General features: G+C 40.9%; 1 protein-coding gene across 2 annotated transcripts in view; it reads right to left on the bottom strand.

Moving 5' to 3' along the window:
* The window catches only part of TNRC6B (trinucleotide repeat containing adaptor 6B), a 161,516-nt gene that overhangs the window by 60,337 nt on the left and 87,370 nt on the right, over nt 1-13,809 (bottom strand). For both annotated transcript variants that reach the window (XM_054989153.1, XM_054989154.1), the window contains 2 exons: nt 12,735-12,822; nt 2,519-2,540 (listed from right to left, as the gene is read on the bottom strand). In XM_054989153.1, coding sequence (XP_054845128.1) covers nt 2,519-2,540; nt 12,735-12,822 — 110 coding nt within the window. The remainder of the gene's footprint in view (nt 1-2,518; nt 2,541-12,734; nt 12,823-13,809) is intronic.

Raw genomic sequence — 13,809 nt, 5'->3', positions numbered from 1 at the left:
CACAAAATACCTGAAGACCTCATTTCATTCAACCAGTAAGACAAACTTAGAAGAAAATTTGAGGCACGAAATGCTAAAGAACAGAAGAAAACAGACATTTCTTTAAATGCAACAGAAGAAAGTAAGTCAAGCTGGACAATTATTAAGATTGAGAAGAAGTAATGAAGGAAAGCTCAGAAAATTACAGAAAAACACACTGAATTATTTGCATTAGTCTTCAATGCAGAAGATGCGGGACAAACTCCAACAGCTTTTATGGGAGTACATCTGATGCACTATATCAACTACAGATAATGAAAGATGAAGTTGCAGAACTGAAAAATTTAAAATAACAATTAAACAGACATCTTTGAGTTCTTAATAACCAGTAAAATCAGCTTCCTTTCTAAAGGACTGGAGGTTAATCAACATATGCTTCCAGAAGAGAAGCAGCAATTTCCCAACACGTGATCTAAACTTATGCCCATACTAGGAGGTCGGAAAGCATTAATGAAGTCTTGCCTGAATAAGCTTTTGAGAAACTGAAACAGAAGTGACTTATAAAATCTTTTGACTATTAATCCATTCACACATATGTATTCATCATTGACTCATGTGTGCATCATCAAATAGCATTTTTATATCATTCAAAGCCAACTCAAATAGAACACATTTCAATGAAACCATTTACTTGGGTGCAAGTCATCAAATGTAAAATAATCAACTGATATTTACACATATGTGTGACCCAAAGTGTTAAAAAAGCTAACAGGTAAACAAGCAGTGAAATGCCTCCTGTTAATAGGAATTTGCTATATAACTTGTTCATAAATAGTATGGAGTGAGAGCTGGTCATGTTTGCAGGTGTTAATAAATCATTCAGGACGGTACAATGCCAGACAGTCTATGAAAAGTTCCTAAAGGTTTTTTCTGAAACTGGGTAACAGGCAGCAAATAACATATTTAATGATGCACACTAGACAAGGTATCCCCCACTCAAAAAACCCTAGCCACACATAAGGTGACTAGGTTTAAACCACCTATGAGTACCCAGTAAAAACATCTTAGGTCATGGTGTAAAGTTCACTAAAAACAACAACAAAATTAGAAGAGAAAATTCCATAAAGGAATTATTATGAAAGGAACTGAAAAATAACAAGAATTATTATATCATCAAGAATATATTCTATTAAAATGATTATTTTGAATGTATTCAAAGCCTGCAATAAAGTGAGGGACTGTCACCCACCTTCCTATTTAATTCTCTGCATGAGCCAGAGGTCTCCAGGGTGGGACTCATCAGCAAATGAAACAGCAGCTGATAATTATGCTAAGCCAAAAACGTGTTGTACCTTGTATAGTTGAATTACATTCAGGAGCTCATAAAGTGTTTTATCTTTTATTCAGGAACCTCAATCCATATTTACAAAATGAGTTTAAAAAGGAGTTAAGCAAAGCAATACATATCAATTATAAGACTCACAAGTCTGCTTTTAAGTTATGGATACAACTACAATATAGGAGGTGCCTGCGCCTAAATGAAGAAGTTCCAGTGTGGAGTGTGATACCTGCAAAGCAGGTCTAAATGTATAGATCAGATGGCACATTAAACAAATTTCTTAGTTTCCGTTATAATATGACTGTCTCTTATCAGCTAATTAACTGGTCCCATTAAATCCCAAAGTTAAAGCTGGGGCTGCTCTCCCACTTTTGCTGTCTCCGTAACTGAAGTAAAAATGTAGGCTTCCAACTAGCACAAGCTTATTTTGAGTCAGGTAAAATTAGTTTGCTCCATTGCATCTAATATAAGACATACACCGTTTATCTGTTAAGATCCTCTTATTCAGACTTCTTTCGTTTCCAGACACAAAACTACCTTAGATCAAGGCAACATACCTGCCTTTTAACTAGATCTTGTTTTCATCTGTGCTCTACATAATAATGGTTACGCTTATTTCTTGGATGGCTAGGTCTTTTTACTGTACTTAGATCACACTTTTGAGGGTGTATCCACATATGTGCATGTGAATGCATACACAATTTTTCAACCTGAGAGTAACACTTTATGGCTTGGATCCTAAGAGTTCCATGCACACTACATAGCCTCCACAAGGGTATGTGTCTCCTCTTTCAGTAGCAGTTCCATTTGCACAAGTGCTCACTGAAAACCATTTATCTTACGTACACAGAAGTGCTAGAGAAAGAAGTACAGCACACAGTTGAGGCCATCTAGCATGCATGGAACTTGTTCACAGGATCCAAGTAGTGTTGTCTGATGAACTGGACTCTGATCATGAACACTTCTGCTACAATTAATTTTTAGTCTTTAGGGAGCCACAAAAAACTCTTATTGGTGATGTTTGCATCTGGCTTCCAGTTAGTTTTTTGTTCCATGCTCTGCGCATGCAATGCTACTTCATATTGGAAGAGCTGAAAAATCTTTTAATAAGGGTAATAAGGATAGGGAAATTTTGTTAAGAAGGCCTATTCAAGGGCCAAGATAAGTTGTTATAATTGCAGAAAAATTAAAGTCTCTTACCTTTGGTTTTTTGATCTGTGACCTGTAAGTTAAATAAGAAAAATAAAAGAGATGCAGATTTCTTATGATTAAGTTAAGCCTGTTTCAAGATGAAATAATTCATGTACTAAAAGTTAACCTGGTTAGGCATATGCAAATTTTAACATGTCAACTCAAAAACTCATTTATTCTTACTGGAGGATGACAACAACACAGTAGGGTGAGCCTCACACATTCTCTGACTCAATTCAAACCATGGTTTGAAGGGCTGGGAGTACACTGCAAGCTCATGCACATCCTGGTCCCCTCTCATTTGCGGACTCCCTCGTTCACTTCTGCATCACTCTAACCATAGCATGGCAGGATGTTTGAACTGGGCATCTAAGTTAACATAACAGCCTTACCCACTTCACAAGTGATTGTTGTGAGGATAATGAAAACACACTTTGTAAACCGCTCTGAGTATGGCATTAAGTAGTCCTGAAGGGCACTATATAAATTGAATGTTATTATGTTATTATTAACATCCAAATCACAGAATGAAGTGAGTTTGCAAATCATGGTTTCAATAGCACAAATCATATTTTGCCCAGTTTGGTCAAAGCAAACCAGGAGATGGAGGAAGAAATTAGCGCATGAAGAGAGGAGGGTCATGGAAGCTTGTTCCTGGTTATCCAAGCCATGGTTTAGACTTGCGTGGTCTCAACCAGGTGAGTATGGCACATCTCAGAATACTTTCCTCATGCTGCTAGTGCTCAGATACTCCCTGTAATGTACAAACTGGTATCTAAAGGTATGTCAATCTTTCAACTAAAGTTCAGCATATGCATAATTATTTAAATAAGCCCTTGCAGGAAGACTGCATCTATTACCGTTATTCAGGGAATGTACCAGGTAGCACAGAATGCAGAGTCTTCCCAGTATTTAAACCCTCAAGAAAAGGAGTCATAGAAATATGGCTTCTACGTGTAGACAGAGTGTAAGAAAGAGAATACCTACATTTAAAAAACTCTACTAATTAGAACTGTACTGTAAAACTATAAATTCTTTCATACAAACAAACTGAACGAAAGTTGGTTCAGGTATGCTTTTTGTTCAACCTTTACTGACAATTTCAGACACAGATTAATTGGAACGAAACTAAAAATGTAAATGTCTGCCCTACTATGTAAGATTTCCACTTACAGTGCAGTCAAATATGCCCCTGACATCCTATGTTTTGGAACATGCAGCTATATAATTTTGAACCTGCCAATCACAAGCACTTCTCCATAATAAAGCGAAATCCCTATGATCATCATGTGTCATGTTTCCGGATACCTCTTAAAAGAATTTGCTGAGCCAGTCCCTAATTCTAGTTGGTGCAGAGTTGCAGTCTATAATAATGAAAGTACAATGTGAATTTGTTTGCAGCAACCTAACCCAATCTCTCTTGTACAATGGGAACACAGAGACATGTTCCTCTTTTCTTCAAATCATACAAAACAAACTAAAACAGGGCTCCCACTAACAAATATGCTCTTTGCATTTTAGTCATAAAGCCCTAGAAGAGTTATCAACAGCTCAGTAGGTTTTGCCAGGAATCATCTGAAATGGGCTATAGTCAAATGCCAGTCCAAAATAGCACATAAGCAGAGCTCAAAAAACTACAAGACTAGCACCCCAAATCCAAACATAAACATTAAAAAGGCCACACAAAACACAAGCATTAATATGTGCCTGCCGAATTCCTGCTCCTCAAATGCCTCAAACAGAAGGTTCATCTGGCTTCTTTCTGCTTGGTTTATTCTAGGGTACCCTTTTCAGTGAGTGAGGAAAACAATAAAACAGGGTGTATTAGTTAGGCCAGCTGTTCTCTAACTGTCAGGACTCAATAGGCGGTCACAACTCTCTTGTATGTGGGCTGTGAGGTCAAGAGGGAGGAGGAACAGTATGAGCTGCAGGGAGACTCTGGGAGGCTCAATGGCAAATTTGGGTTTGCTTCTGCATAATCTGAGAAATGTCCAAGAAATACAGCCTTTTGCTAAGTAATCAATGTATTTATATAAGTAATAAACATGAGAAGTAAAGCAAACTTTTTCAGTATTAACTAAAGAGTTCTGTGTTTTAATGTGGAAAGGGAGAACTACAGTAGAGTTACAAGTGGATCATGAAAAGTTCAGAAGTGAGTTCATTTCAAAAAGCTTGAAAACCACTGAGTTAGGGAAGAATGTCCCACTCTTACAAATGTTCCAGCGAACTCATTAGTGAAGAACACTAGTGAAAATTGCTAGAAGTTCGACTCTACCCTCTGCCGTTCTGGAAAGAAAGTTTAAAGCTGTCCCTTACTCTCTTAGGCTTTGCTCCTGTCCCCTAAGAGAAATTGACTCACTGGAGCACATCTTCTTTAACTGCCCAAGTCATAGTAAAATTAAAGCGGAAACCATCAGTCCATTAGTAGAAAGATTCCCTGGAAGGTCAAATAAAATCAAACTTGATTATCTTTTGTCTGACTGGACTCACCAGACAACACGTCAAGTAGCAAGATTCTGTGCCCAGGTCTACAAGCAACGTAAATCGCATAAGGCAGACTGAATGTATTTTAACCTTTTAAACAACTAATTTATGATGATCTTATTTTTTTACTCTTATATTTATTCATCGTTCTTCCCCTGTATCCAGTCTCAACTGTTTTTAAACTGATTTGCAAATGGTTTTTATATGTACTGGTCGCAGACTGTAATAATAAATTTGACTTGACTTGACTAGTGAAAATTAGCTTAGCTTGGCTGATTCCTGGGCCACAGGGAAGACAAAGCTCTGGCTGCTCCTTAGCACCAGAGTTCTCCCTCTCTCCCAGAGAGACAGCTATCTAAAGAAGAAATGGCTGAGATGAGTCTGACACATCTATTCCAGGCAGTCCCCTACCTTTTTAGCAGCAAGCTGCTTAAGGCCATTAGAACATAACAGGCCAAATCTTGGAAGGGTACTGGAAACGGTGCAATAAAGGGCAAGCAAAATGTTCAAGAAGATAAAATATCTTTACTATGAAGGATGGCTGAAGTGTTTGAACCTAGGTAGTTTAGAACTCTATTATTGGGGAGCACAGGAGCTGAAAAATTATGAATTATTCTGGAATAGAACCAGTAAAGATATGGAGGCCCGGGGAAAAAGCCTTGGAGTCAGATTGGGCTCACCTGGGTGGGGTTTGATGTTCTATGGTGTCTGAGATGACTGATGGCTTCATTTAATAGTTTTAAGGTAATTTTAAATTTTATTTTTTTAATTGTATGTTGATTGATGTTAGTAAACTTTCTAGACATCCTTGAGGACCCAATATAGAAAGGCTGTACAGATGTATCCCAAATAAACAATCAACATGGCTGAAGAGCAAAGGAGTCTTGCAGCTGTGCAGAAGGCAAGAATGGCTGGTATACATGTTTAGAGGAAGAGAATGTGCACCTGTCCTTTGCAAATGTTGTGAGTTACTGTCTATCTAAATCAAATATATAAACAGTGTTGCTTACCTGTAACTGTTGTTCATCTAGGTCTTCTGTGCAGGCACACATGGGACTGTGCATGTGTAGGCCTGCCGATATCGGAGATTTTCTAGCTTAATATCACTAGGGGGCGCTCTTGCCACTTAGCGCATCTGCGCAGCCGTCCTTTCCCGCCAAAAACGGCCCCTTAAGTAGGCGGAGCGCCCCCAATACCCTCAGTCCTCTGCCGCCACCGTGCCCAGAAACAGTCAAAAGCATCAGCGGGGAAGGAGGGAGGGTATGTGTGCCTGCACAGAAGACCTAGATGAACAACAGTTACAGGTAAGCAACACTGTTTTTCATCATCGGTCTTCCTGTGCAGTCCCACATGGGAGATTAACGAGCTAAATTACCTGGGAGGTGGAAAAAGTGAAGTCATCAGAGGAAAACAGACTGGAGACCTGCCGTGCTCACTGACATCTCCTTCCTGTCCAGGATGTCCAGGACATAATGCTTCACAAAGGTATCAGCAGAGGCCCATGTCACAGTTCTGTAGATATCCTGAATCGGTACACCCTTCAGCAGTGCTGCAGATGAAGCTTGTGACCTAGTGGAATGAGCATGAACCTCCAAAGGACAAGGCAAGTTAGTTGTCTTATAACATAACAAAGTCGCCTGAACAACCCATCTAGCTAAGGTCTGTGAACTCGCTTTTCTCCCTTTCTTGGGACTCGAAAAGCAAACAAAAAGCTGAGAATCTACTCGAAAGGGCTTTGTCCTGTCCAAATAAAACAAAAGTGCCTTTCGCACATCTAACATATGGAGGGCGTGTTCAGCCTCTGTCTAACGGTCCCTAAAAAATACAGGTAATGTGAGTTCCTGGGCTAGGTGGAATTTCAACACTACCTTGGGCAAGAAGCTTAGTTTAAGTCTCAACACCACCTTTTCGGGGTGGATTTTTAAATAAGGAGGATCTGCACAAAGAGCAGCTAATTCCCCCATCCTCCGTGCCAAAGTAATAGCCACCAAAAAGGCCACTTTCATTGACAAATAACGTACATGACATGTAGCTAAGGGTTCAAAAGGTCTAGCGATAATCCTGGCCAACACTAAGGGTAGGGGCCACTGTGGTACAATAGAAGTGACTGGAGGAAACAGGTTATTAAGTCCCTTTAGGAACAACTTGGAGGCCGAGTGGGAAAAAAATGTCTTCCGGTCAATATGAGGGTGGAAGGCTGAAAGAGCAGCCAAATAAACCTTAACAGAAGAGTTAGAGAGTCCACCATGTTTCAAACTCAACAAAAATTCCAAAATATCTGAAAGAGGACAACTCATAGGGTCCAGAACCTTGTGTGCCGCCCACTACCTGAATTTGTCCCATTTGAGACTGTAAGATTGGCGGGTAGACACTCTCCTGGCATTTTGGATGACATCAGCTACACCAGCTGAAAAGGATACTCCTGTAGAATCAACCATGCTGTCAGTCTGAGTGTGTCAATGTTGAGATGATACACTCCGTTCCATGACAGCAGGTCTGGTCTCTTCAGTAAGGGGAGAAATTGAGTCTGTAGCCACATCAGCCCGTGAAACCACGGTTGCCTCAGCCAAAAAGGAGCCATTACTATAGCAGACGTCCCTTCCACCTGAATCTTGCTGACCACCCACATCAACAATGGGATGGAGGGAAAGATGTAATAAAGACAGGTCGACCAATGGAACTGAAAGGCGTCTCCTAGCGATTCGTGGCCTCTCAAACAAAATCAATCTAGCTTTCAATTGTCTTCGGAGGCAAAAAGGTCTATTTCACTTCACGAAAATTGGGTCTAAATAGGAGCCTTTTAAGGACCACTCGTAATTGTCTCCCCCCAATCTGCTTAACTGGTCTGCCAGTGTATTGTGTACACCTGGGATGTGAAGAGCTTGCAACCACATGGAATGGTCTAGAGCACAGGTCCATATGTCATTGTTTCTCTGCAAATCGTCTCTGATGCTATGCCCTTCTGCTTGTTCAGATAGAACATAGTGTAAAGGCCTTCATACTTCCCGTTGGTCGGTGGAGCAGATGCTGTCTTGAGATTGAGATTGTTCAGTGTCTCAACAAACCCCTCAATTATGGGGAAGGTCACATTGGAGGCAGATCCTGCATATATGTGTTTCAGGATCTTGTCCTTAGTCTTTGGTTCCAACGATCAGACATCGATTTCCAACACTCTCGCCATACGAACCAACAGATCTATGTAAGCCTGAAAGTCCTCAGTTGGAGGGTTATCCTTGAAAGCCCCAATCGCTTTGTCTGGAGATGTCTGGGACTACTCCGGCTCCGATACAGGTCACACTCTGACTCGGTCTCAGACAGCTGGTAGGCCATCCTAGTATTTTCAAAGGAATGCCTGCTCATATGTGGAAAGGGGGAGCGGCCCCAAGGCAGAACATCCATATAGAAGCGGCCCGTATCCAGGGTGTAAGGTGAGTCTCCCCGAAAGGATTGAGTCCGGGTATACCACTCACTATGACTCGCAACTCATCTCCTCATCTCCTCATCTCCCTTCCTCAATAGATGAACGAGTTTCCCACGATCTGAGGGAAGGAGACCTGGAGCCTCTTGGAGTTGGAGGTGCATCAAGCACGATGACCTTCTCACCAATCCATTCTCCCGAAGACCGAGAAGTGCTACAGTTCACCACATGATGACCCTGATCCTTGCATTTCTTCACAGGCAGCTCAGATCCGACATCGGAACCTACCATGGTCGTTCCGGTAGGGACTTTATTTATTTGGACTTACATTTTTTCTTCTTTTTCTTAGGTTCAGGCCCAGAGGAAGACTCGCGCCCGGAAGCAGTGGGATGGTCGGCCAACCCCGAGGAATTCTCCTCCCGGTTCTGGGGTGAAGACATTCAACTCCGAGGAGATGGAACAGGCCGCGCAGGTAAAGAAGTCAATGCAGCTGCAGACGATGAGGCGCAACTCTGTGGGGTTCCAGGAACCAAGGGGGCTGGATCCGAAGGAGGAATCTGATCCACAGGGTCTCGAACGCTAGCAGCCCTCTGCTCCGAGGATGGTTCTGACGGGGCCCTCGATGCTGAAGCAGTCGGAGATGAGCGGGGACGCAGTGTCTTAGACCCACTATTATTTGGGGTCTGGTCGATCAGGCATGCCGGTCAAGGCGGGCACTTTCGCCTTCATCAGAGGGTCAGTAGCAGCCATAGCCCTCTTCCAGAGCCATGCATGGAGCCTATCTGCCCACTCAGCCCTCGCTTTGGAGGTAAACACACAACAGACTTTGCACGTTTGGGTGCTGTGCATTTCACCCAGGCAAAAAAGACAAGACGAGTGGCCATCTGATCGTGTCATTCTTCCTTTACAGGAGACACATTTCTTAAACAAGGCCTTCTCCGACATAGCATACAGTAAGAAGAGTAAGGTAGGTACATATTGTAAAGACAAGAGCAGCTAGAACCACCTGCACCAGCGGTGAAAGAAGAACTGAGGGTATCGGGGGCGCTCTGCATACTTAAGGGGCCGTTTTTGGCGGGAAAGGACGGCCGTGCAGGCACGCTAAGTGGCGAGAGCACTCCCTAGTGATACTAAGCTAGAAAATCTCCGATATTGGCAGGCCTGCGTGTACACAGTCCCATGTGGGACTGCACAGGAAGACCGACGATGAACTCATTAGCCAAAAAATCTCTACAACTACTGTGCAACTACTTAGTATGCATGGCTTAGGACTGCATTGTTTTGGCATATCAAAGGCCTTGGGAAAGTAATTATTAATGGTATTTCCTTCAGAAGAGCAGAGATTTCAAACAGCTTTTGAGGGGAGGCCTGTGATGAGAGATTTTGCAGTGACTATGTAGATATCACTCCTTTTTAGATACTGCATGATACTTCTACAGACATTGCTATTGATGAATATCACAGAGAAAGCTAGCTCAATCAGAACTTCTGATCCAGCTGGGAACACCGTTCAGGGGAAGAAATAAGATTTCTACATTATGAAGAATGGCCATTAGACTTTCAGATAAGAAACCCCCTTTTCAGTGGCATCAAGATGGCATTCTATCTGTCACTGAGTTATACAGTGCAGATCACCCCAAGTGACTCACAAATTTTGTAAAATAACTTGACAGACAGAAATGCTGTTCAGTTTCATGAGTTTATCCTCATCTGCTCCACCGTATGGTGACAGGTTGCCGTATCTGCATTTCTTTTCATTAGGGCTTAGGATCTATTATGAACTCTATTCAATTAAGGTTTTTTTAGGAGGGTAAGAAGTTATTCCTCTTAGATGAATGTGCAAAAACTTGGCTCTTCCCCTTGGATTAATGTGAAAATGCTTTCTAAAGAAAGCCTTGACACCACTAAAGGATAATAATTCACATTAAAGTTTCCCTTATTTTGATTCAACATCTGATCACCACTTTCTCCCATGTATTCCAAAAGATTCACAAATTAAATCTGTCCCAGAGATTCTTCATATATTTTAGCACAAACAAGAGCAGTAAAAACATCCTAATACAGCACTAATTTATGTCTGAAAATGAATTGGAATTTCAACCATAATGTTCTAAATTCACAATGCCCTGCCAATCTACAGGGTATGTCTTTATTATAATGTCCGTGTACAATATCCCCTGGAAGCAATTATGAAAAGATTAGCCTGTTGAGGAAAAACATGTTTAGGTCAACTTTTCCCACAGGTTCAGGTCAACTTCTCCCACATTTGGCAGCCTCTAAATATTTCTGCAGTAACTTGTTTCTACCCCATATAGAATTCTCAAATGTTACTCAGTTGCTGAATCCTTCTGAAGAGCTGTTTGATACAGTAATCTTCTGCTCTTTTGCTGGGAGTATAGTAACTTCTAGTGAGAGCAATAATTTTGTAACCAACTTTGAACTAGTGAGAACATCTGTGACGCACATTTTTCGTTGTATTTTCTGCAGTTCTTGTGAAACGCCGGACAAAGATACTATGTAGCAAACTGAAAATTATCAACATTCTTGAACAAAAACTTTTTTCTTCCCCTTCTCAATTCTGTTCACTGTACCTGTTTAGGAAGGCTACAGCTAGCATCTTTGAATTTAATCAAGGTAACTCCCTTAGATCAACACCCACGCACATATATTTCATCCAAGCTACTGTGTACTAAGAGCTGGATCCCAAATTATTTTGAAGCACATTTTTATGAACAGAATTATGACTTCTACGTTCAGATTTATGAAAGATATAAACCACTAACTCCTGGATCTCTGCCACAGCAGCTTAGGGACCTGTCCAAACAGGTTATATCCATGTACTCAACAAAGGAAATGACCAGTACAAAGAGTCCAATGTTTATAAACGTAGATGGCACCCTAGGAACAGGAAGAATCCTAAACTGGCTTTTCATAAGCTTGATTTAATTTGCTGTTTACCTGCATCCCAAAGAGAAGCAGGAAATGCTACCAATTTTGTGCTGAAGTGGTAAATTATGCAGAATGAACCAGATGAAAGTATGCCTGGATCAGCACTGATATGGGTTTAAACGGCTGACTTGACTGCATGCACAATTAAGGAGTTTCTTCCTACTCTAGCATCCAAGACCTAACAAGCCTTTTTGAATAGAAGAAAAGGAAGCTGATGTGTACATGCAGCATCATAGGGGAGGTGTAGCAAGCACTAGCAAGGAAACAGAAGTATCAACTAGATGGTCTATTAAAGAAGTACTTGTCAAGAAACTGACTATGCCTAGTCTGTTTTTTGGCCTATTTGCACTTTGGTTCAGGCTTTTCGGCCTAGTTAAATGTTAATTAGAAGCAAAAGGAAGCTTTCCCTGGGAAAGTGCAGCCAGGATGATACTGCAAGTTCCCAGATAGATAAGGGAAAGAGATGGAACTAGCACAGGTGCAAGATCAGAGGAACTTCAAGGCCAGAACATTGAAGGGAGTTCCATTTCATTAATGCATAGTACTCTGGGGATGAAGTGATTTGCTCCCACCTACAAGGACATGTTGACTGCAGCGGCCTGTCATCACAGGATGAGCCTTTCACTTATTGGTCGGGCCACATTGCAGGAAGAAAGCCTTAAAGCTTGAACCCTTATTCTAGTTTTATCCTTCCTATGGAACAGATTCTGGCTAGGGATCAGACCTTTGTCTCTGGATGCTAATCTTGCTCTGATGGTTTCTGGTGGAAGCCTATAACTATACGCCATGTTATCTTTGTTCTCTGGACTCGAGAGGCTGAAAACTTGCCTGGACTTTTGTGACCTAGCTGAAAGGTAACATCTGGTTTAGGATTGAAAGCCTTTACCATGATTGCTAACTTCATTATTTAGCTTATTATTTTCTTCTCCTGTTTTGCACACTGCTATGATTTGTATTTCCTTGCACTTCTTTTAATAAACTTTATTAATTATATCTTTGTGGAGTTATTTGGGTTTGCTTCAATCTGAATCCCACAACTTGGCCAACTTGCCATAGCTATCCAAGTAACTGTTTTGTGTAATTCAGACTGCAAAGTATCCTGCTTTGTAGGGCTGACTTCTATTCTGCTTAAACCCTGTAGGACTTGGAACTTGCCTCTTGGTCTCAAGTTGAGAGTTATTCAAAGAGGCTGGTGGTGGCATTGCTACTCTGGAACTGAGGATTCATTTTCCAGGTTTGAGTGTTTTGTTTCTGATCCCTATACAAAAACAACCCTGTGGGACAGGGAGGTTTTTTACACTACTGGCTTATGCTCAATATTAAAATATAAACAAATGAATGCCCTTAAATTTGGAAATCAAACACTTGGCCTACCTTCTGAGTAGATTCTTTCTTTTTTTTATCCTCTTTCTTTCTTTTCTTGTCTTCCATTAACTGTTCTTCCTTTTCTTGCTCCTTCTCTCTATTAAAAGTTTAAAATACAAAATTATATACTCCTGTGAACATTTTATATGCCCCCCAAAAGACATACAAAAACCCTATGACACCAGTTATATTATATTCTGTAAAACATTTTAATTAATTGCAAGATTATCCACTATGATCTGAAATCAAACTATGAACAAATTTCTGAATGCAGCTAAAAGTGGCTCTGAATTCTACAATACACCTAAATCCAAAGAATCTATCAGCACGCAGGACTGAGAGCTGATGCAGCCGGTTTCTTTCTAAAACTGTTATCTCACCAGAAGATGCAGTACATTCTAAAAATCCTTGCAGGTATTTTTTCTACTCTATACCTTGTCTAAAATTCAAGAGAGCCACATAGTGATGCGTCACAGCATTTAGGCAGCCAATACTTAACTATCCCAATCTTAGACACTTTTTAAAAAAAGCATGCCTTTGTGAGCTGCACCATACATTATCAACACACGCTTTAGAATTCATAATGTATTGTGTAAGGTCCATGGTTCCATTTCTGTGATAATGTAAGCCATTGTATGTATTTTGCTACTTTACATCTGATTGCCTTTATGACCAGAGAGTAAAGTTGAAGTTTAGAGACTAACTGCAAGCATTACGCGCTGATTGTATGCTGGGAAATTTACAATGTTACTTAAGGACAAGGTCATCTTAAGCTGTACCACTGTGTAAATAGCCAAAACCCAAGACTAAGGCTTGGATCTAGAAGTGCACCAGCAGAATCAGCAGATACTGATTTCACCCATATTCTCCTTTCCTCAGCAGTTCCTTCTGACCTCAAGAAAAATGATACAGATACATGCAGATAAACAGCTATAAGGGTTGGGGGGACACTAAGGAGGGCAAAAAGAATGAAATTGCCTCTCATAAGTGCAGGCCTGCTGATGGAAGAGGGAGAAGGGGCAATTTTGCTCCCTTCCTCCTTAACCATTGTAGCCCACTGGCTTGAGTGACTGTTTGCTCATAT

The sequence above is a fragment of the Eublepharis macularius genome, chromosome 9 (genome assembly GCF_028583425.1).
Source record: "Eublepharis macularius isolate TG4126 chromosome 9, MPM_Emac_v1.0, whole genome shotgun sequence".
NCBI lineage: Eukaryota > Metazoa > Chordata > Lepidosauria > Squamata > Eublepharidae > Eublepharis > Eublepharis macularius.
This window is presented reverse-complemented; position numbering and strand designations above follow the sequence as displayed.